The following is a 24977-nucleotide window of genomic DNA, read 5'->3' as shown; positions in this document are numbered from 1 at the left end:
TCCTACAAAAGAGCCTTGGGGCTCCTGCTATAAAAAGGAGGGAGAAATTACTTTTTTTAAAAAAGCCACAAAAGAATCATGGGTTGAATTGATATTTTTCAGCTAAAATCTTAATTACTTGCTATGAAAAAGAAGCTGGGGAGGCTGATGAAGTTGCCGCCCCTTTGTCCTTCTCCCTTGTTGACTGACAGATAGTGATAGTGAGAGGCATATGTTTATAGGAGAAGACACACAGGGAGCTAGTCTAACAAAGAGGGAGAGATGAGAGAAGAGAGGAAAGAGGAGGAAGCCTCACAGACATGCCATGGTGAAGTGAAACTGAAAGAAAGCCAATGCTGGAAATCTCTCTCTCTCTCTCTGTCTCTCTTGCTCTCTTTCTCTCTCTCTCTTTCCCTGTCTCCTGAGTGCTGCTGTCCAACTGAATCAACAGCAAGGCCCACACCAGTCTATTATTATCTCTTTAAGCCCATGGATTCCACCTGCACCGCCTCCACCCTGATGAACTGGTTTGCTGTGTGGGAGGCGAGAGAGGCAAGCGAGGGGTGGCATGATGCTGCTGGGTTGCCCAGCTGGAGGATTGCGGGAGTCTGGGAAAATGCTTTTCTCTTGGGTAAAGGAGGCTTGTAATTGTAGGAAGGGGAAATAGATACTAATTGTCTCAGTAATGGTGTGATAGAGAGGGTGATGAGCAATGTTGGGCAAGTTACTTTGAAAAAGTAATTAATTATAGTTACTAGTTATTTCTTCAAAAAAGTAACTGAGTTAGTAACTGAGTTACAAGATTCTAAAAGTAATTAGTTACTTGAAAAGTAACCATTGCGTTACTTAAAAACAAAAAAAACAGTTTAACCCTCTGGGGTCCAGGGTATAATTGGCCATTTTTTAACTACTTTTGATGTTTCCTCTACATTTCACCTTTAAAAACGATTTACTTTGGCTTGTTTGGTATCATCAGCACAACCTCATGTGTCTGAATTTACAGCTATGTTTTCATTTTTACATACTGTATTAACACAATTGATCTAAAACATAAAATCAGTGTAGAAAAAGTTAAAATTTTACTGTAACAACCACAAACATGTTTAATGAATCATATTTCATAACTTGAAATGCAAATATAAATTGACAATTTTAAAATGATATGCACAAGTTTTGCAAACAATACAGTTATTTGCAGCCATTTACCTTTTACCCCTTTTTAAATAACCATTTCAAACTATTTACGCAACAATCACATGTTCTGCATTAAATAAGATGCCACACAAATTATTTGTGCCACTCCAAAAATATCTGTCCACTATAAAGGAGAACATCATAGCCTGACCTGCACAGCCTGCAGGTCTGACAGCAGCAGGTGTATCACTCCTGTTTCTACCTGGAGACAGTGGTCGCCTCATTGTTCTGACACACAACACAAAACTATCCACAACACTACACACTAACTACACAAGACAACACATTAACTACACATTCCAAACACGCTAAACGTCACAAATCTCTCCCATCTTAAAACTCGCTCTCTCTCTCTCTGTTGTCTTTCTTTCTCTCTCTCTCTCTCTCTCTCTCTCGCCATCACTCCTAAAACTTCCCCCTCTTCCTAAACAACCAAATGTCCTGTTGCCGTATCATTTTTTGATTGGTTGAAATGGTGCATTTTTCCACCAACACGAACGGGCTGTTTTTTATTTTAGTTTTTTGGTCATAAGCAGAGAGTGCTTGCTAGCTCTATCCTTAGACAGTAAACGTGACGAAAGTATTCAGAAAAAAACACCGCTTATATATTGTTTATCATGACTCTGGTTTTAGTTGCCCTCTTAGCACAATTTAAAAACTGGTATATATCACTTTATTGCTTTGTCATCTTGAAGTGGTCATGTGATTGGCTTACCACGACTACTATATTCTTCCTCAGCCAAACAGCAGCACTCATGCCATTGTTTTCCCCCCTTAGCTCCAGGTGTTGTGCCAAAAAGTCATCGTTTGCCAGAAAGTGATTGCCGTCCGCGGGAGCTTGTAACGCTGTTATTCCCATCACTGATGACACGTAATGTTGTGATCAACAGTGTGATGGATACATGTGTGAATGAAATGCCAGCTGTGGAGAGACACTTGGGTCAGTGGCTAGCTCACCAATTCTAGTGAGCTTTTGGCTTTTCTATTACTAAGACCACTATCTTTTTATGTCTGTGTGGTAGACTCAGGGAGCACTGTTCCTTGATCTCCCTCTCTGCTCCCCTGTGCAGTGGCATGTAACGACACTTTTAAAATGTTAATTGCAGCTTGATTAGTTCAGACAGTGGGAATAAAAGCAAAAGCATACACTAATTGCAGGGAAGCAACAAGAGAAATGAGAATATTACCAAACACAGCCACCTTGCAACATTCATTTCATTGGATCATTGGAATTCTTTTTCCCTTCTCTTCATAAGTGATTTTTGACTCACCGAAACATTTGCTCTGATTAGTCGCTCGGTCCACAAACACTTTGGCGGAGATGACGTTGCCAAAAGGTAGGAACATTTGCATGAGCTCAGCGTCTCCAAACTCCTGGGGCAGGTGATAAATAAACAGGTTGCAACCTTCTGGCCCTGGTGATGAGAGAAAGACAACAGAAGGGTTATGTGGGAGTGTAATGTGCCCGGTGAGAGAAAGACTGACCATAATAACATGGGTGGAAAAAAATAACTATAAGGCAGTCTTGACAATAATCCAGTAATGCAGGAACCTTGGAAGCACTTCACTCTGTTTATTTTATCGGTGGCACAAATATTGGCTTTGTTAAACCTGGTTATTGTGGCATTTGCGGCGTACACAAAGCCTAATCCCATTTTTTCTAGTGTTATAAGGTCAAACTGTATGTTCAGGTTGTTTTTGTGGTTTCCATTTGAATCTTTCTAAGAGCCCCATTTCATACAATAACTGCATAAAGAGGGGACACTTCACTGAATCAGATTATAACGGTTAAATTTGACTTTTGTGTGAGTACATGTGCTGAAAATAGCAACACACAGACAGGTAGAAGCAAAAATCGGAGAATGAAAAGAAAAGAAAATAGCCAGATTTAACAACATAACCCCAAAAGAAGTTGAATTAAAGTAAAAGACTTAGACAGCTATACTGGGAAAAGTGAAGCACTGAGACACAGAAAAACAGAGAAGAGACAGAGCACACATTAAGACATAAGCCAAGTTTTTGCCCCAATTACTGTGTGACAGTAGGACTGTGTTCCAATCTCTCTCCATCCTTCACACTCATCCAACCAGCTGCCACATATTGTACAGGCCAATCTGGATAAAGGAAGGAATGAACTGGAAAGAGAGTGAGAGAGGGAGCCATGGACACATAGAAAGAAAGAGAAATGTGATGGACTCAGGGACAGTAAGCTTGCAGCTGGCTGCCTGGCTAGGTTTCTTCCCTGTCTCATTGCTCAGGGTGATAGCATGACGAGATGAGACTTGGTCTGGTGAGAAGGCTGATAAGAGGGCTGCAGTGGTGGCTGGCTGCAGTGCTACTATGCCTCGTTGAGATAGAGAACACACACACACATATTGGTTGACAGAGTGAGAATTTTTTTAAGCAGTTATACACTGTATCTCAGTTCTCTCTGTACAGATTTAGGTGCTTCACATAATGTTCACATTAAATTCTTGATTGCTTGAAAAGCTTTTTGTTTGAAAGAATAAAATACTAGTGCATGAGGACTTTTTTCACATTTGCCTTACAAATATAATCCCCCGTTGTTTTTGTTATAATCAACTTCAGTATGCTACTGCATGAGCATGTAACTAATGAATCTTTATGTTATAAAGAATACACTTAAACATTAAGGCCTTTTTTTATGCTTTAGCACTACGAAGTGAAGATTAATTGCACAATGCACCGACTAGAGAATAATGGCACCATCAGGATTTACACTTGTTTCATACGAGCCTGGCTCTTACTCTGCCATTCTTTCTAGCACTAGGTACAAAATCTCCTCTGAAAGTAAAGGTTAACTGTGCACAAAACAGGAAGGTGATAGCACATTTATTTTACCCAGAACAATTGAAGTACCTCTACCTGGCAACAGAAAAACAGCCAAGTTGTCTGAAGGTGGCAAAGTAGGTATATAGAGAGGGATATAGGAAGCGCAAACTTCACATTCACTTCATAGAGAGAGCTATGGGACTTCAGTTGGTAATATTTCGGCTAGATCAGTGGGTAACAAAACATGCCAGATTATTAGCTTAAGAAAAATGAGTGTTTTAAAATAGAGAGCAAGTATCTGTGACAGCAGATAAAGGTGGCGGTGTGTCTGTGCCTTGGTGTCTATGTTGTTCTTCGTGTCCAAAGTATAAGATGATGATAAAAAGGAACATGCCAGTCTCCTGTGGTGATCTAATACTCCTTAGTACTGTCTCATACACAGTTTCTAAAGGTTCACATTCCAAGGATGCCTAATAAAGTACTCCACGATCCAAGACACCAGAGTAACATTAGAATGTGTGGCAATCACCTAGGTGTTTGAATGGTGGATTAGGTATATGATGGAGAAGTTGGGGGTGTCCAGTAAAGACCTAACTAGTGCCTTCATGATGCTATATAAATAAAATGCTATAACCTGTAGCCACTGACTTCCAAGGGCCATAAATTTGAGGTGTGGTTGCTTCTGGGTTACTGGCCATCAGTGTTTCCATTTTGAAACTATTGGTAAAACAACTGGGACATGGAGCCATGGACATGTTGATGTTCCCATCTACTGTTTGATGGCTAGGCATGTAACCAGTCACTTTCCTCATTCCTCTCCAGACCTCCCTGGTGTCACTCTGCTTGTCCCTCTTCAGGTTCAGGGGAGTAGTGTTGTAAAATAAGGAACGGCTTCAATTGACGTCACTTAAAGCATTATTGTTTAGGCTGAACAATAGGAGTTAGTTGTCATTTCACACTGATGTTTTGCACACAATTGGTAGTTAAAGATGCATTAAGTGTTATGTAGGTACCAGGTGTTTGGATAAGTATGTGGAACTAATCGATATCATGTTGGTAATACTGAAAATCAATGATATTTCTAGAGAAACATATACCACAAAATAAACCACTTTAACGTTCTAATTTTGTCAGATTGATGCACCAAACTCTGGAATATAAAACAAAACAACAACAACAACAAATCTCTTGTTTTGACATAATAGAGAATTAGTTGTATACTGTGGTTAAAATTTGAGGCATTTTTATTTATCCTTGTGGTTGATTTAACAGCAGTGTAACAGTGTATTGACATAACATATATTACTGTCAGTGTGTTTTGCAATACTGAATTAAATAAAATACAATACTGTGGTGCCTAACAGGCTAGTGTTGATATTGCTGGATAAAATTATAATTTTGAATTTTGAAGGACTATTACTGTTGACATATCACACACACACAGCTAGACTGAATCCAAATTGCTAGCCTTCAGAGGAAGGATGAAGCTGAAGTTTGACTCTGCCTGTGTATTCAGGTTTAAATGTATCTTGTTAAATGGAAGGGCTGCAGACTGTGGCAGTGGCCCGAGACAGGCTGGGACACCAGCCAAAACCCACAGGAGACCAGAACTCAGACAGGCCACTGGCTAAACCGAGAAGAGCTGTGTGATAGTGTGCCTATGAGTCTGGCTGTCTGTATTTGCATTAATGTGACTTCTATGATTCTTGCTAATTATTAAAATGTTCAAATGCATCACTGGGAGATGTTAAGTAATTGCCTTAACGATTCTATGTTTCTTCTATACTGTGGAATTATGCCAGCATGCAACTTGTGTGGATAAGTATGCCTGCATTCATTTTCATTTGTACAGTTCTCCACAGTGACCCTGTCATGCGCACACACTAGTGACAAAATATGAACATAAACTAACTTTTCCTCCAGGCAATGCTGGAAACACTCAGTTTCAAGTCCATATATTGATTATTCATACCACTCTACGCTGTCTCATATAATCATATAGATGAATAATTGAGACTGACAAATGGTGCCAAAAAGAGTGATTTACCGTCACAGTATATCCTATACTTTATTATATCTGATGCTGTGCCATAAGAACGAACACTACACTAGGAATGGTAATAAATGATTATGCATGCAGCTAATTAATCTGATGAATATTTATAACCACTTAAACACATTGTAATGGACTGATTAAGCAGTCCAGCACTGCGAGTTTGAATTAGTGCAGTTTTTGAATAATGACAGAGTAACTTTCCATCTCACTGCTAATGTTCTTCTCTTTAAATGGGGAGCCTTTTTCTCATATTTTCCCCAGCCAGCTTTTTCCCTCCCTCGCTAATTCAAAGCAGCGCAGCTACATTAGAATGGAACATGGCAATTATCACCTTTTATCTTGGGTGGGCGCGCTTGCTCGCTCTTACCTTCCCTCTGTTGCTGGGGAATGATGGTTGGTTGCTGGGGGAACGCTTGGCTGATTGGCGCATAGGCGGCAGGGTAGGCTGCTGTTGCAAAGGGAGAACCAGAGTGGAGTTTTTCACATCTCCATTTTCATATTTGACACAACAAAACTCAAATCATTATTCCATTGTTCATTTGTGTCCTCTAGACATTGCATAAATAAATTGCATGATGACTGGGAGCCTGGGCTCATTTGGCTGGCAGATCACTTCACAAAGAGAATGGTAAAAGGGGAAGTTCAAGTAAGCAGACGCATAAAGAAAGGGAGTAAGACTAACACCATGTTAATGAGAGCTGATGTCATGCACAAAGCAGTGCTCACGACAGGTCTGTGTCATCTCTCATCCAGGAGCCTTAGGGTAGGTTAAAAATCTCAGCTCTTGGTGTACTTTTAGAATTAGGGTTTTTGTGTGGGTGTATATCAAGTCAATTAAAAATCTTCTTTGCAGTTCTAATGTAATGTAGCCTGATCCAAGAGGAAACTGGCAAGTCATCTGGCAATCGCTACCTGTCATGTGCCTGCTGATGTGACAAACCGAATGGGAGAGGGAAGAGGCAAAGGGACAGATGGAGGAAGTGAGGGAGTAGTGAAGGTAGGAGAGACAGCTCACCTGCGTAGTGCTGGACACCAGCATAAGCCTGTTGGAGAGGGTCGGTCACTGTTGGACTCTGTGCTGCACAGAGACGAAAAGAAAGACAGACAACAAAGAGCAAAATTAAAGTAAATGAGACAAAGAGAGGATAGATGGCGGTCAAGACGGACACAGACAAAGAGAAATAGAGAGAATGTTAAACAGCACGACAGAAATTGTGGTTAGTTGCAGAGAAACATCGGGGGGTAAGATCACACAGGGAGTGAGAGAAATTTGGGTTGTCATGTCTTTCAGTTCTTCAAAATGCCTGTTCGTCCCAGATGTTTGCATCAAATATTAACTACATGCCAAACAAACCACTTTGTAGTTCATTACAATTGCAGCTGCCTTTGCATAATGCAAAAGTGGAGAGTGAATGTCTGTCAATTTTTCAGGAATCAGTCCAAGGCAACATTAAGAAGCTGAGAACAGACTGAGACATATCAAATTAGCCATAATTGACTGATGGATGAACTGATGGATTCATCATGATACTGGGATGGCTTCTCAGAAATCTGTCAAAGATACTGTTGATTGACCCTCAAGCCTTAAATGCTTCAATTCAGTTGAAAAAAATATGATCAGAAAGTGAAGTTTAAAAGAGCCTTTTGAAGTTTTAGTTTTACATGAACTAATATAAGTTGTTACAGTTGACAACTTGCATTGTAGCTCTAGTATGCACCAACATGAATATTTTTTTCTGTGGTAAATCTGGTGAGCTGGCCAAGGACTTTAAGAAAATTCCAAAATCGTGGCTGATCACAACTTTGAGCAAAATTGAATGCTCAAAACTTATAACAAAATTTGGTTGATGAGTGAAAGGTAGAGAATTTCAGGACATTGGCAAGGCTAAAGAAGACAACATCTGGTTAAAAAGAGTATATATAAGCGGATATATCTATTAATAGATATCTGTTTAAGAGGTATTTCTGTTTATTTCAAAAATGCATATACACACACAGAAGGTGCTTGGTTTGAATTTTATCTGAGGTGTGTCCTTTTACTTTTCAACCAATCTTCAACCAGTAATTGTTAACATTGTTTAGATGTTTAGGCAAATTTGTTTTCAGCTGTTGCTGGGTGAATGTACAACAGAAGCATAATAAAAAATAACACACTGTCAGTGCTAACAGCTAACAGTGTCCAGGCCCAGAACAGACTCAAGACTCAGCTAAACCTAGATATTCTCACCTGGGTAAGGGTGAATACCATTGGTGTAAATGGGCTCGGATGTGGGCTGCCCATTGCTTTGAGGTGGGAGGGCACTGAATCCATTGACCCCAATAGGAGTGGCTATGCTGGGCACGGCTGTGGCAGAGATGCCTGGGGGTGTGCTGGTGCCTGCAAATAGATACAGAGTCATTATGAAAACTGCAGGGTGTAGGCAACAAGCTTAAAATTTGGTCCAAGAAAAGTATATTCTTGTAGTGAAAAATACATGTTCTCACCTGTACTACAATATAACATGCATCGAATGGGTACAGATGTGTACATTTTGACTAGGGCTGGGTATCGTCACTGATTTCTAGAATCGATTCAATCCGATTCGATTTGAATTGGGTAAATTTTGCCTCAGACAGTCAGAAATATTATAATTCTAATCACGTATCAGTACATTTCCATATTTTTATTTCTATGAAAAGAAAGCTGACACTTGCGAGACTTTATCAAAGGTGTAAGCATCACAGCAGATACCTTTGTGTCAAAGTAGCTGAGGAGAAAACACAGAAAAGCATGAAGGCGACTTTCCTGGCCTGGGATTTTATAGCAGATAACCTTAAAAATATTCTCCAGTAGATCAAAAACAAAACAAAACGTAATCAACATATTAACATTACCTAATGCTGCTGAAGTGAAGCAAAGCAAAGTTACAGAGGTTTTATTAGAGACACGGCTAAGCCTTTTGCAATTTTGCATAATTTTAAAAAGTTTACATTTGTTCAGTAGCCTATTGAACAGCAGCAATGAGGCTTGTGTCAGTCAGTACCATAACATTGACTCCGCCATGCTCAACAGATGATGTAGTATGACTTCCTGGCACTTTTCTCTTTCCATCATTCTGGTAATCTTAGTTAATCTAAGATTTTTTGCAGAGCTGTGTAGGCTCTTCTAAATGTTTTCTGACAAAGTCAAATCTGGTCTTTTTGTTCATGAGTGTCAACAGTGTTTGATAAAGGTGTCTCTTTATTGTAGACTTAATTATATGGCTCCTTCTTTAAGAGCGTTCCTGACTGTACAAGATGATGTCAGTGTTTTCCTTTATCAAGGAAGGTTTGGCTCGGTTTGACTGAACATTCAGTTTTCAATTAAAAAAAAGCACTTAGTCTAGATGCACGCTCAATCATCCAGGTAAGGAAATCCCAGAAAGTTGTTTCTGTTTATGTGGACTTTGTGTTTCAGTGGGAGAAAATGCAACATTTGCCACTGAAAAAACAATGTTCAGCACAGAGTCATATCCTTCTGGGAATGACTGTTGATTTGGCCACTCCTAAAGTTTTGCTGTATCAGTTTGTTTTGGGAGTTTTTCAGATTAGTGAGTATTCCTTTGATTGCAATGTCCCTTTGGACCTTATTTTTGGATTTCTAGTAAACAGTTGCCAAAAGCAACTTTAAAACTTGGACTCAATCACAGATCTTTCGTCTGCGTAATTTTTCATAGAAAAACAAGGAAATATTCTCACCTGGCCACGAAACTGCTTGTTAGTCAATTATCCACTTACATTTGAGCCTTTGGAAATGGGGGGCTTTGTATACAGAATGGCTGTAATTCATAAACAGTCATTTAACAATATTTTAATACAAATTCAAATTTGTATCAAAGCTGAAATTCTGTATTTCACTCACATCTTGTTTTTTTTTTAATTTGTGTACAGATGCAAAATGACAAAAACTGTTTTTGTCCAGATACATATAAACCTGCAAGTCTACTGGATGTAGAGACCTGTGTCTTTTTTTTCATACCAACTTTCCTCCTTGCGATGATATTCCAAGTTTGTCACCTTGTCGGTGCATTTTTATGCTGATGGATTTTTATTATTTTTCTTATCTAGGTGAAGGGCATTTAAGTCATGTAGGATTATGTTTTATAGGCATTACCTGGAATATGTAGGCCTTGTGGATTACAAATGCCAGGTACAGTGTCAAGCCACTTTATTTAATACATTTGCAATGACCCTGTCTTCAGGCAGCCTGCCTACTTAGTGTCGAGCCATCAAAGCTCCTCATGACAAGGGCCAAAATGATAGTTCAGACTGGGGTCCAGGATTATCTCACACAAATCTTTGCTCTTATATTGTATAAGCCAAGGACTCTGCATCCAAAGTCATCGGATTGGCTGAGTTCCCAGAAAACACTGTCATAGAGACACAGAAGGAAGGAGTGACAGACAGAAAGAAAATGAAAGATAATGTGAGAGAAGAGGAGAAAGAGACTCTATAATGTGGCTGCCAATGAGTGTAAAGGAATGCTGTACATCTTCTCCCATCATGCCTCACTCAGTACAAGGCTCTTCTTCCTTTAATTCAACAATGACAGTGTCTGCCTTAACCCAGAAAATGGGACCTATATCTTAAAAAATGTAACAAGGGCAAAACTAGAAAGGCCTTGAATGAATATATTACTACTGCTTCTATAATTCTTGCTAATGATGAAAATGTTCCAGGGCAGGAGTGAAAAATGAAAAGAAAAGTCCTGAATGGCTGTATATGTGTGCTTTTGCACATGCCTCTGCTCTTGCACCCTTACCAGCTAGTAGTGTGTGTGTTAATGTATACCTGAGGAAGGTGTCATGGGAGTAGCCACCAGGCCGTTGACATTGAAAGCTGCCATTTGCTGCATTTGTGCGGCAGCGATGGCTGCCATAGGGTTCAGGTAGGACCCTTGTGTTGCTGCCATCAGGGCTGCTTGCTGTTGCATCATCTGCTGTAGGATTAAAGAGCAGTGGGGAGAGGGCGAATGGTGGGAGGGATGGAAGGAAGGACAGAAAAGGAAAGTAGGGTGAAATAGCCGCAGGATCAGAGCATGTTTACTCTCACATCTCTGTTTGCTTGGCCAATGCCTTGTTCTTGAACAGAGTGGTTTGTGTTGCCCTGCAGCTTTGCTTCCCAGCTCCTGTAAAACTGCATTGGCCTTGTGCTTATTATACAGAAACAAAAGGGTATGTGGTGAAATGAGTTTGAGAATATGTATTTGTATATGTACTGTATATGTATAAGTGTGTGAGAGGAAAAGAGGGACAACAGTGGCAGAGTTAGAGGAAAGATAGTGAGTGGGCGATTCTCACCTGTCAGGGTGAGCTGTTAGCTACTGTGTGAGTGTAAAATCTCACAGACTCCTAACTCAGGCTGTGACTTTCATGTGTGAATATGAAATGGGGGTGGGAAGGGCTGACAGAGAAAGGGGTGGGGTGGGGGGAATCGATGTGGGATGTTAGTAATAACGTGCACCTCTGTCTGGGTAAAAAGAAATGTGTAAGAAGACGAAAATGTTAAAAAGGCAAGCTCGCATTTGCGGTCTAGATTCACAGGCTCAGTCAGAAAATGCAGGAATGAAAAATGAATATGTATGCAAGTAAAACAGTGTAGTGCTGGGCATATGTGATTAACAGCTTCCCTGGACAAACAAGGGGATAAAAAGACAATATAAAAAGCAGCGCTGGATTTTTTCTTAAGCCACTTTAATTTGGGATTCTTAACAGCTATTTGATAGTGTAAATCACTTAAGGAACCATTCACTGGGAGTGCCACATGCCTAGTGGGAGAGAGTGTGAGTTCAAACCTCAAATCACAACAGTTTTTGTTTTCTTTTTTTAAAGCTCACCGTCTCCTCCCCCGCCGGGCTGAGACTTACAGCATGAGAGTAGGCGCCATAGGCCCCAAACTGGATGGTCATAGGACTGAAGATGCCGAGCTGGCCTGCCATCTGGTGCATTCTGCGCAGGGTTCTCTCCTTATCAGTGTCGGCAAATTTGACCACCAGGCTCGACGAGGCACCCTAGAGGGGAGATTTACAAGGTTGATTAAACTTTGAAATTAAAAATACTTTTGTAGCTATGCTTTGATTTTTTTTACATTTTATTTTGGTATGCACCCTATTGTTAGCCAAAACTCGCTGTATAAATGTTATAAATTCATGATAAACTTGAAAACACAAAAAGAACTGCAATTTTTTATATAACTACAGCAGTTCAAGAAGTCGTTGAACTGCAGTTGTTTTTAACCTGGAACAGTTTTTACCTGGAACAGTTTAAATATGATCTGGGAACATCTGGCAACCCTTAAAAACAAAGTTTTCAATCCCATATATTGCATTGTCATAGTTCATGATACTTTTTTAACAGTATTTGTTTCCCATGGGGAAATACCTAAAAATAAAAAGTACATTTTAATAAATGTCCAAACCTTTTTTCAATTAAAACACGAGTGTGGATTCCCTGTGTGAAACAAGAGAACTGGTGCAACTCATTTCTGTCATTTAATGTCCAGTGCACATCATACTCAAGCCTTTAAGAACTCATATCTCTAAACCAAGGAGGCCACTGGAATTAAAAATTCCCCTCATATGACTGCAGTCATTTAGCTGTCAGCATTAAATGGAAAAGAATAGTGAGTGATATTTGCTTTTGTGAACTTTCTAACTCTGCTGTATACACTGAAAGTGAACTGTGATCCTAACCAGATCCCACAGGAGTCCAAGTCCCCCACTGGTGAAGCTCCACTGAATACAGCACCGGGTAATTAGGTCTGACAAAAGCCTTCGGCATGTGGAGGGCGAAGTATTGACTAATGGCTCTGCCTTATGGCAGATATAGTTCTGTATTGATGTCCGCGCTCCTGAGTTTGCATCCAATTAAATCATTTGAGAAACAGAGACCAGAGTCAGTTCCTCATGCGACACTCAGGCAAGAAGAGAGAGAGAGACTGGGGAGGGGGGGTATGTCAGGCAAAGAAAACAGCCACATACACTGTCAAGAGAACTAGTCTCCTATTTAATTACAGGCAGTGCATGCTGGGAAAGAGCACGGAGTACCACCAGGACAGAAGGACAGAGACAGCCAGGGGGCAGTCAGGATATGATTAGTAAGATCATAAAAGCAAAGTCGCGGTGAGAAAAGGACTCCATAATCACAACTTGGATTCATCTTTCACAAAATGTCTCATCCTGACAGGGTCAGTACAAATTCGGGCTTTGATTTAAATTTCCATATTTTCTTGAGTTATAGAAATCAAAAATGTGAGCTGCATAGGACACACAAAGATAAGGTTGATCAGGGTGAGTGATGCTGCGTACACCCGTTTCTTGTAAATGATTTCATGGGACTTTTTGTATCATATACTGAAGTTGACAAAGGTAGACCAAACTGTTCTAAAGATTCAAATTTAAGCTTAAGGTACCATTTACAAAAGGAATGTTTCCAAAGCAGAGCTACACCAACAGATAATCATAGAAATAAACAAAATTCCATCTCGTGTAGGTGAATTTTGCAACTGTATAGTACAAAAATGTTTATCTTGCTGTAGTTGAGCTTTACTCTATGCTATTTCAAAGCAATTCATGCAAAAAGTGTGTCCTATTTTTGTAAGTGCCTCATGAAATTTTAAACAGTAACAGATAAGCGATAGTGCCATTGAGAGGGCAGTTTGCCAGGGTTTTCACATGCTTTCTTTGGTCAGTTATGACTGCTGAAATAAATCTTGCATAATGCGAAGTTCATATATTTATCCAGCCTACACGCAACATTTATTATTGATTTTGTGCAATTCCCTAAAGTCAGTCACCGTTTTCTTAAACGCTATCCTCCCCTCGGCACTATTTCTTGCCTTTGTAAGTCTATAATTTTCTGTATAAAATATAACTAATATGTACTGTAAATATCTATTTAGGAAATGCAAAATGAAATAAGTTCTTTTTTTTGTTTGTTTTCTTTGCAAACTATTTGAGGATGTTAACATTTTCCTATAAACATTGTACAAACACATCCAGGAGAAAATGTTGGCTCCAGCTAACTGTGAGAAAGAGGCTGGAATGGTGGAAGGAATCAGCATGGACCCCAGGGACAGTACATCTCAGATGGGATCCTATCAGAGCCAGCCAGCACCCTACCTCAGGCCAGAGGAGACCCATCTGGTGTTTCTCCCTCGATGCCATTTCAATTAGTTAAATCAATACGCCGACATGGCGCCGTTAACGGCACAGTTTTTCCCTTTCTAATTGCATTTCATTCCACCTTCTGACCTCTTTCTGTTCTTTCTCAACTTTGTGGGCCAATTGAAGGGACTGGGCTGTTGGATTTAATGAGGCTGGCACTAAGCAAACATCTTCCTCGAGCGTTGTTGCTGAAGTTTGCCTACAGCACAGGGGCTTGGCATTTAGATTACATTCATTTTCTGCTTTGTGTATCTGTGTATTCTTATATTCATTTAATACCTCATGAAGAATGCATTGTGATCATCGGGACTGTGAAAGCCCGAGGCTCCCTGTACTCACTGCGCCGTGACTCAAGATGAGGCGAGTTTGGCCTGGTCTCGTTTCACCCAGCACAGTGTTTTGTTATAGACGACAGCACGGGAGGAGAACCACTCTGCAACGTCTGCATAGTCTGCGCGTAGCCTTGGCACTGGCGTTAAAGCAGTACAACAGCCTCTGCAGGTGTTTTCATTTCTGCCGCTCATGTCAGAGCCAAGCATTTCCGACTTTCATAGTATAAAAGCCAAGGAAAAAAAAAAAATCTTACCCTCACCTCTGAACAGGAGAATTACATATCCTCACATCTCAAGGCAACTAGATCCAAGATCTAATCAAAAAGGCAGATTTCAGTGTGATCCCTTACAGATTAAGAGTGTCTGTCTACATGAAGAAAGAATAGTATCTGGCCAGGTAATGAAGGAACAGGTGGTGGCAAGCAACAAGCACTGGATGCAAAGCAGCTACTCCTCACTGGTTGCAGAAAATCACAAGCTGACAAACAAACAGAATAATAACCTCGACCAGCATGACTCCTTTACCTGGAGAGAAAATGAATTTTCCGAATTTGATAAGGGCCAACAGGGAGCCTTCACTTTTGACAGGTACAACTAAGGAATTTGTCACAGGTTCAAAAACGAATCTAATTTCTTGAACAATGCACTTGACTTGTGAAAATCTCCTATATTGGATTTTGTATAGGTCACAAAATGTGTAGATGGAAAAATACACAATGGTAATTGAGGGATTAGAATGCAACTACACCGGTGAAATCGCATTATGCTTTTATCTCTGCATTATTGTGATACAAAGACGCCAGTGTTAAGTGTCTACAAAAATGGAAAAAGACACATATCGTCAATCCTTTACAGACACTTGAAAACAACAATAATAACAATGCAGTATAAAAACAGTTTCAATAAAGGGAAAACTGGAATTTCAAAAAGCACTGTAATGATTGGCCACTAACTCACTAAGAACCATTTTTTCTTCACATTATTCACTAATTTTGAATAATAAGTAAGACTTTCACAGTTGTCTCAGCTTTCTACACTTGTAACTGACTCAAAATTATGAATTGTGTATGTAAAAAAAAAAATGAGAATAAAAATAAGTAAAAACGCTAAAAGAAGCTTGTTTGGTAATTGGATGGACCTCTGTGGGCTTTACTGTATGTGGCTGGATCGGTATGCACATTTTGTCCATAAATAACAATTTTTACCTTTCATTTGTAAGGAGCACAAAACAAAACTGCACCAAATGTGGTACAGTATGTCAGTTACAAGGGTTTTTACCGTGGATTTTTGTTTCAAGCTTTCTGTGTCGCAGGGACAGTGTTTTCTGGCTTGGTCTTATCTCTCATTAATCCAGAACTACATTATAATATCATACACATGCACACTCTTGTTTCTGCCAACAGTACCGAGCTCCACAGGTTCTGTCAGCCACACTGTGATACCAAACATGACAATGTCTGCAATTTGCTGGGTGTTGTTTGCCTGCCCCTGGCTTTGCCATTTGAAGTTTTGCCACCTGTGTCTCTGCAGCCTTCTAGTAATTCAACAGCTGAACTGACGAGAATGCCAGTTCTGTGCTCAGTCATATTTTAACTTAATTTTGAGAGCACCTGCAATCTGCAATGAACATCAATTAAAGCTATGATCCAATCTATCGGCAGATGCCCTTAGGTGACATCCCTTGCCCTTAAGCTTCATTAAAACCATTTGTTTTGGGCCAGTGTTTTTTGGTATTATTTATAGCACGTGTGTGTGTGCCAGGTAACACAGATGCTGTAGTGAGAACATTAAGAGGAAAAGGGAGACAGAGTGAGAGAAAAATCTTTGTTCAAGGTTCATCCAGACCTCACAGCTGGCAGGAGGCAGTGAGCATAGCAACCCACTCTCTGAATCCTACCTCCTGTTAGTTAGTTGTTGACGACATGTGGCAGTAATATTATCCAAATTAACTGCATCCCCCATTGGTACCAAAGCCTTAGTTGGATACTAATGGCCACCTTGCCTATTAATCTGAGAGGAAGCTGGATTTGGGCAGAGGCGGACAACAGGTGCAGGGATAGAGGGAGAAAGATATGGATAATATAGATTATTAATGAACAATTGGATCTCTTGATCTGCCCCAGGTTTATTTGGGGCTCCATATGTTGCCTTGGACAGTTTATCTGCAACAGAGCTCAGGTTTGTTATTGACATGGTCTAATGCGGCTGCATTTGTGAAACAAAGTAGACATCATATACAAACTGTGCAAAGGTAGCCAGCACGAGTTAAACTTGTTGAAAAAGAAAGAAAAAAAAAACATCCTATTGCTACAGTCAATTATGTAAACTTTCTAGTTTCTCTACAAGATATTTTAAGTAAAGACAAATATTTTGATTAGAATCAAATTTCAAAAACAGTCCCAATATAAGTGCAATTGATCAATACGCAACATGACTTTTTTTGGCTCTCGACCCGCAACCCAGTGAATTTTGACACTCGATATATATATGCCACAATGTTGGTTGCAAACTATATTCTCACGCAAAGTTAAAACATCTCCTCCACTTATTTCCCTTTTTCACTACTTCAATGTAATGCAAAATGAGGATGCATCAAAAAGATGTGTAAATTAAATCTGGCTTCCAAGACACTATCTGGCTGCCAGGAAGCATCCGTAAATATTTATGGCGGAACATCAGTGAAGTGTGTGAAAGTGCGGATGTCTGCCAGAAAGTGTGTGCATGCTCATGTGTGTGTCCAGCTGTGTAGTACCCAACACACACAGCACTGGCAGGGAGGTGCTTTGTAATTCGTCATTTCTTTTACTTAAGCGTTTTTTGGTAACGTTGTTCAAACCTAACAGAAGCGTATCCAATTCATAATGAACTGCTGTTTGACAAGAGTTACAGGTTTAGTGGTCTCATTCTTCAGCTAAAGAAATAAACACCAACTAATGCTATTTCAGACATTCATCAAACCAGTCTCCCACATTTTATCCAGTATTTACAATTCCTCGCATAGTCACATACGTGGTAATCTATATTTCAGATTACTTTCTATCCGAAGGATGCAAGGTCTTGCATTTGATGTCAGCAACTGTTGTTCTTTGTAATGAGTCAATGGGTGTATTGAGTGTTATACTTATGTAGTTTTCCTATTTCTGTATAATTTTCAACATCAAGTTTTTTTTTGATGATTTGATATAAATGAGCTTTTATAAACCTACACAAAAAATAATCTCTCTCTATCCTCATTTATGACCCACAAGACGTTTAGGCAGTTTAGTCTGAAACTGTAGTTAGCCAGCAGTGCATAAAGTGTGATTGCGGGACTCTATAAAAGCATAGAGACCAGTTATAATGCTGTCTCTTATTACATGTCATGTTAAGCCAATGTAATTCAGTTTTGTTTTTACAGCAGTACCTCACAACAACAGTTGCTTCAAGGCATTTCATACGTTCAAGGTAAAGACCCTACAATATTAGACAGAAAATCCCAGCAATGAAGTGTTCCTCTACAAGCACTGGGCAACAGTGGGAAGGAAAAACTCCCTTTTAAAAGGAAAAAGGAATCCCTTTAAAAAAAGTTCCAAGAACCACAAGACTGCACCTGAGAGCAAAATGCTCTATTAGTATAATATGATGCTGTGAAGTCCTTAAGATATGATGGGGCCTGATTATACAAGACTTTGAATGTGAGGATTAACTTCTGGATTTAACAGGGAGACAGTGAATATGAGAGAAATATGATGCCTCTTTCTGCTCCCTGTTAGTACTCTAGCTTCAATATTTTGGATCAACTCAAGCCTTTTCAGGGATAAGGAACTACAAAAGTTTGATGTATAATTAACAAATGCATGGGTTAGTTTTTTGGAATCACTCTGACACATAGTGTTTAGAATTCTAATGATAATGTCTAGATGAAAGAAAGCAGTGCCACATATTTGTTTAATGTGCATGTTAAAGGATACATGATGATCAAAAGTTACTCTAAGATGACTTGCAGTGAAACTTAGTTTCTTGGTTTATTTGGTGATTTGCGTCATGTGACTTTATATATCAGTATAAATGGATATCGTCTGTATAGCTACGGAAATGTATGCAAAGTTTTCTAGTACTATTACCCTAGAGAAGCATATATAACATAAAAATGCTTCAGTCCCAGCACAAAACCCTGTTGAACTCCATGTCATTTTATGTGTGAGAAAAAAACTCCTCGTAGCACATTGCTTTTAATGCCAACAGTGTATTGTAGTCAATGTAGAAAAATAATGCGAACACCAGTACTGAATACTGCACTGAGATCTAGCAGGACAAGCACTGAGACAAACTCTAAATCCTTACTGAAGCTCTTCAGATAAACTGTTACCCTGCAAATGATCACTTAGTTAATTTAAAACAAATCTTTTGAGAGCTTTCAAAATGAAAGAAAGACTGGAAATCAGCCCATAATTAGCTAATTCAGCAGGATCAAGTAAGTTTTAAAAAAAAAATTAATTCAATTACAGCAACTGTGATGCATATCCTGTTAATAAAGATAAATTGATCATATGTAAAATCAAAGTACTAATTAATAGCCAGCAATTGTCAGCTGAGGATTGGACTGCCAGGGCTCCGTCTCAATCACTACTGGGATCATCTGGAAACCTAAACCCCTCCAGAATTATAAGGTGGTGATTTAGAGAGATTGGGTGAAGGGCTTGGCCATTTCAGAGGGCTCATCCAAATCGAACGGTGCCATTTAAGGTGGTTTAGGAATCTGACTGAAACTATTAATACTAAGAACTAAAGGAACACAAGGCTCAACATGAAAAGACACTGAAAAGACACAGTACAGAAAAGCAGAATGGCTCCTGGTTTCTTGGAATGACAAATAGTAAAATTTCCTGCCTTTATGGAAGTAGCAGTCTATTTTTGCAGGCAATATAAACTAGTGGAATGTCATTTCCTCTTTAACATATGTGTTGTGTCCTTTAAGGAACAGGTTTTCTAAATAATAATAATAATAATAACTTTATATATTTATTAACAATATGTTTTATTTATTTTAGCTTCTGCAGATAAGCATGGCTACATAATTGTACCTTAAAATGTAATGCTGCTTCCGTTACTCTCTAGATCTCACAGCCACTGCTGCTCCTCTTTGTCTCATGCTGGTTGAGAGAGGAGGGACCAAATTTAAGTATTATTTTACAAAAGTAACCAAATATATTTCTGCTTTTTACATCTTTAGGCAATTTGATCTATAAATAAGCTTGGAAGGTGTATTATTATTGACAATGTAACGTGTCCGCAACCCTGTACTTTGATAGATAATACCCGGGGTTTGATGAGGAAATGTAAAGCCAAAAGTTAATGGAGGGGTGATAAACTGTAAGTGTCTCACAATATTATAAAGGACTTAATGCTGAAATGTCAGGAAGCAGTTAAGGAAGCAAAAGCAGCTTATTAATCTGACCTCATTTTGAAGATCCATCCTAACTCTAGGGTGCTTTTCAATATTATTGACTTACTTGTTAACCTCCCTTCTAGTCTCTGTAATGAGGCTTTCCATGATAAGTGTTTTCAAGTGTTTTAAATATTTAATATTCTTTAACAAAAAGTAGTCCCATGACAGGGACCAAGCTATCACTGTTAATAATTTGAGTTTGATGAGATGTTTTCAAGACATTTCTCCAACACCGTTTAAAGAAACGGACTTTAATCTGTCCTGTTCATATTACAAATGATTCCGTAATCGGTGCATGCGTTACATTTTTGTGGGCAGTTTAACCCTCTCAAGGCAGGCATTGCAGATTTGCAACAGTTAAAAGCTAACAACCTGATTACCCCACATACATATTTTATGAGGTTTTTTTTACTCAGAAGTACCACTGCAGGTATTCTTTTGTGCATTAGCAACAAAAACTTAATTTGAACCTGAGAGGGTTAACTTGTGTAGTTTTTTTCCCCTTTGACTACAAAATGTTCACTAGCACCTTAATAATGGTCCGTGTTTTTTGAATGCATGATAGAGTTTACTACTATATAAAAAAAGAAAATGGAAATATGCTCGGAATTGAGTTTCAAAAGAGGTGCACATTATGCAGTGGGAGTAGTCATGTGGAAAAGAAAAAACACTTAGTCAGTGGCTGCCTCTTGGCAGGGTAGAAAGTGTCAACAAGTTTACCAGTGTTGTTGTTTTAGACTAGTCTGCCTCAGTGATTTTATAGAACTCAGACCATAGGCAAAACAGAAAAGAGTAAATATGAACAACCTTTGGAAAACTTTCACAGAAAACTGCTCACATCAAGTGTAAAACACAATTGCATGCAACTGTAGTAAATGAACATGACAACTCATGGCAGCAATTATGACAGTACTTGTTATGAGCTTGTTACTCACAGGCATAGTCTGACCACCATGCAAGCTGTTGATGGCGGCCTGTGCTTCTGCATGGCTGGAGAACTTGACAAAGGCACAGCCTGCACAGATAGAAAGAGAGAAAGAGAGGAGAGGCGGGGAGATCAGCAGGATGGCCTTGAATACCATTGTTTTCATGTTATCTGGTTTGTAAATATATTCTGCCACTTGTGTGTTGAGTGCATAACTGAATAAATCAAGCTAATTGTACTAAAGGCATTAGCTGCTTGGAACACCCTGTCTCTTGCCCATTTCTAATTTGACCCCCACCACTTTAGAGCATGGAGCCAAGGCATTTACTATCATGACTTGTTTGTGATTATTAATCTGTTTAATATTTACACATTGTGATTTGTGTGCAGTCACTCATAAAAGAGATTATGATGACAAAGGCATAGCATTATAATCTGCCTATCTAACCGAATCTTTCCTCGAATATAATTTCAGATGAGGGGGTGCTTTGCTCAAGGGACATTCAAATCATCTTAAATCTGTTTTATAGTTAATACACAAAAGAAAAGTCAACAAAAAAGCTGGCCAGAAGACAAGGAAGCAGGCTTTGGTAGCATTACTCTGGAGCCACATTGCATTAAAAAGTCAAATAATATTAAAAATAATTGAAGTAGATAATATTGCATAGTATTACAACGTGAGTTTTGGAACGCTGCACGACTAAAGCGTATCTGTTAGTATGGTCTCAGTAAGGACACGCATTATATTAATATCATAAAGGGAAAGCTGGTGAGCTGAAATGCAGTGGAACTGAAATGTGGTAATTTTGCAGAAAGCCATTAAATGAAACAAGAGCTATTTCTCTAAGCTTTATGGTTGTCATAGACTGCACAGGGTATTCTGTTATGTCCTATTCTTATCCTTGCCTTCAGGTAGCTCATGTGTTAAGTCAAGAGATACCTAATTAACAAACTCATGGATTAATTCTCCCCATTTTTTATTAATTGAGTAGCAGCAGTGTCAAAGAACCAGTCAGGCTTTTCCTGGGTTCAATCCCTGGTTTCTTGTGAACTGCAGATATCGGTTTTAAAATAGTTACACACATTCATATATTCATTCTACATGACCAAAGGAGTGATGATTCTTTTAAACTACAAACACTAATAGGTAGGCTCAGGAGCTTTTTTGTGTCTGGCAGCAATCCATTCACTTCTACCTCTCAGGAGTCAGCTTTGCTTTCCCAACAAACAAATTAATAATTTACTGACAAAATCAAATAGATAGAACTGTGGCAGGACAATTTCCACGTTTACCTCAGGCTTTGCACACACTTTCAAGCCATACAATAAATTGTTAGCACGTGAAACTGTTATGTGTGAAAATGTGGTGAGTAGTAAAGGCCATGTGTTCTGTACTGTCAGTGTCCTCAAAGCTGTATAGATCTACAGAGGCAAAGTGATAAGTCAAACAAGCCCTTGATTCTGTCATAGCATTCTAGCACCCTTTTATTTCACTTGAACCCCCCTCCGGGAAGTGGCAGGAAAGGTCTTCATTTGTCCAGCTGAAATACATCAACTTACTGTGTACCATTTGACTGTAGCTCTGTCTTTTGGAAGAATAAACACATTTAACCTTTGTAGCTTAAATAAAAAGGGATCCGTTTTTTCTCGAAAAAGCCTTCTAGTTTTCTAAGGCAAGATAACTCGCTGCTTGTTCCCTAACAAGGCCAGCATATATTGTGCCAGGGTCACAGTGATCCCGGCAACGTAGCCCAGACAGACCAGACTCTTAACTGCGGGGCTTGCATACACCATCACCAAAGTCATGCTGAACATACAATGTTGTCAAAATTTCCCATCAAAAAATAGTCTGTAGCTTTGCTTTTGCTGACCTAAAAAAAAGTAAAGGGACACGGAGCACAACAACTCGAAAGAACTGGGAAGTGCTACAGCCTCATAAATTATAGTGCACTGTTGGGTTTTTGAATTTGATGGCTCAGAATGAGTTGGAGAAAAGGGAAAAAGAGAGATTGTATTGCTTTCAAGCGAGAGGATCTGCACTGCCTTTTGAATTCCCGGGGTAATAATATGTATGCATGAATTCCATCCCTCTGGATGGGTGACATTTATAACACAACTTAATTATAGACCTAAAAGCCATCTCTCTATTATTCCTGACAATTCGGGGCTCTATTCAACTCTGGCAGCAAGTGTTGCACTTTGAAAGTACTTTGAGGAGCAGCGCCATAGAGAGATGGATGTTAAACTTCTCGGCCTTTTTATTGGGTGAAGAGGGGTGCTGAAAAGCCTCTGAGTAGCATAAATTTACATCAACAGGGGACAAAGCCTCTACCATGGAACAGATAGCACTGTCAATTTCAAGGTCTGTCTCATTCAAATTACGGGAACCTCATCCCGAGCGAGGCGCCTGGCAAAATAATTTGCCGTAACATCCCGTAATGATTGCATAGGACTGTTGCACGGTGACTGATAGGCCCAGATACCTATATATGAGACCTTTGTCTGGTGGTGGCATTCATAGTTAACATTACTTTACAGTTTCCATTTCATAGCAGTGAAACTTGAAGAGAAATGAATGATCAAGTCTGTGATAATAGAGACAAATAACAAAGCGGGAAAGTATGGCATGTGAAGAGAGACAAAGAAAGAGTTGAGGTGTGGGGTGCAGGAGGGTGAAAAGAAGTGAAAGCACGAATGAGGGAGAAAACTAGCTCCTGTCTGACACAGCAGCACCGGCCTTATTTCATTTTATGTGCTGTCAATCAGCTTGAGGCATCTGAGCAGACAGAAAGAGAGGGAGTCAGATAAGAAGAAAGAGACAGCAAAAGAGGAAACAAGGCAGGGAGAAGGAAAGGTACTGGGCTGCTGGGGCAATGCAGAGCAATAGACCCGGGATTAACAGTGAGGGGAACAGATGTAGACACAGATAGGTGTGTGGTTCAGTATAGCCAGGCTTTCTCTTTGATATACTCAGAAGGCGTTGCAAGATTATCATCCTCTCTCTTTTGCCTTCCCACACATCTCTCACACACATTCAGAAGCTTCATGTAGAAGAATAAATCACAGTCAACAAAAAGAAAAGATGGTAGAGGTTCAGCGCAATATCGTGGGCTTTATTGCTCCAAATTTGGCTGTGAGAGCGAGAGAGACCCATCAAAATTTGATTAGGAGCCTTTTGCACTCTGTGAACAATCACACCTTCATCACATATTTTACAGCCATCTTTAATTTGAACATGCTCTGTTAACCAAATATCATATAAGCCACGGACAAAAATGCATAAGCTGTTCCCGAATACAGGCAAATTTGCCGCACAGTGAGTGACGGCAGCAAAACCCAGAGCCTGGCTGCTTTATTTACAGTAGGGCATTATTGTCCAATGGTGTCTCTGGGGAGGGATGATGGGAATGTGGGAAACAAACATGATTACACCCCTCTGCTTTTCAGATAACAGGACGAACGGGAGGAGGAGAGGGGTGAGCAGAAAGACGAGGTGTTGTGTGATGTATTTGTTGAGTACAAGCACAGGGTGGAGGGAAGCTGCCGTGATGAAGAGACAACATGAGAAGAAGTTCGGGGAGGAAAGAAAAAAGAAGCGAAAGGTGACATGAGGACAAAAGAAAACAAAATACAAAAAGTAGTGAGAAAAAGAACGTGGGAGGAAGAATGTGTTGAGGCACAGTGACAATGATGCATGAAAGGTACGCTTGCGCGACATATAAGAGAGTGGGGAAAAAAACCAAAAAGGGAGGATTATAGACAATGTCAATGAGTGCACCATGGGTGAAGCATGGTGCTAAAAATGTAAAGAGTAGAAAGTGAAATAGAACACAAAGACAGAAGGACTAAGAAAAACGGAAGAAGGGGGTAAAAAAGAGTTGGAGGTGTGTGGGCTCTGACCCTTACTGGCCCCATCAGGCCCTCGGAGGACGGTGCACTCCTCAATCTGGCCGAAGGTCTCGAACAGCCGCCGGACATCATCCTCACTTTGCTGCTTGCCGAGCATCCCAACAAACAGCTTCCTGTCTTCTAGATAGGAAGAGAGAAAAGGGAAGGAAGAGGGTCGAGGGAGGGTGGAATAGAGGAGA

The 24977-nt window shown here is 39.7% G+C and overlaps 1 protein-coding gene across 12 annotated transcripts in view; it reads right to left on the bottom strand.

Annotated features, from left to right (window-relative positions):
- celf6 (CUGBP Elav-like family member 6) overlaps nt 1–24977 on the bottom strand; it is a 147117-nt gene that overhangs the window by 9942 nt on the left and 112198 nt on the right. For 3 of the 12 annotated variants that reach the window (XR_003272806.2, XM_026173342.2, XM_080299958.1), the window contains exons 4-11: nt 24790–24918; nt 20900–20979; nt 11877–12050; nt 10832–10979; nt 8250–8399; nt 7038–7100; nt 6390–6470; nt 2445–2588 (exon numbers count right to left, since the gene is read on the bottom strand). Coding sequence is in view for 3 of the 12 variants with exons in the window: in XM_026173342.2 (XP_026029127.1) it covers nt 2445–2588; nt 6390–6470; nt 7038–7100; nt 8250–8399; nt 10832–10979; nt 11877–12050; nt 20900–20979; nt 24790–24918 (969 nt within the window). In the remaining 9 variants the exon portion in view is untranslated. The remainder of the gene's footprint in view (nt 1–2444; nt 2589–6389; nt 6471–7037; nt 7101–8249; nt 8400–10831; nt 10980–11876; nt 12051–20899; nt 20980–24789; nt 24919–24977) is intronic. The other 9 variants (XR_013907887.1, XR_013907875.1, XR_013907899.1 and 6 more) reach the window with 9 other exon arrangements.

Source organism: Astatotilapia calliptera, chromosome 1, assembly GCF_964374335.1.
Source record: "Astatotilapia calliptera chromosome 1, fAstCal68.1, whole genome shotgun sequence".
NCBI classification, from domain to species: Eukaryota; Metazoa; Chordata; class Actinopteri; order Cichliformes; family Cichlidae; genus Astatotilapia; species Astatotilapia calliptera.
This window is presented reverse-complemented; position numbering and strand designations above follow the sequence as displayed.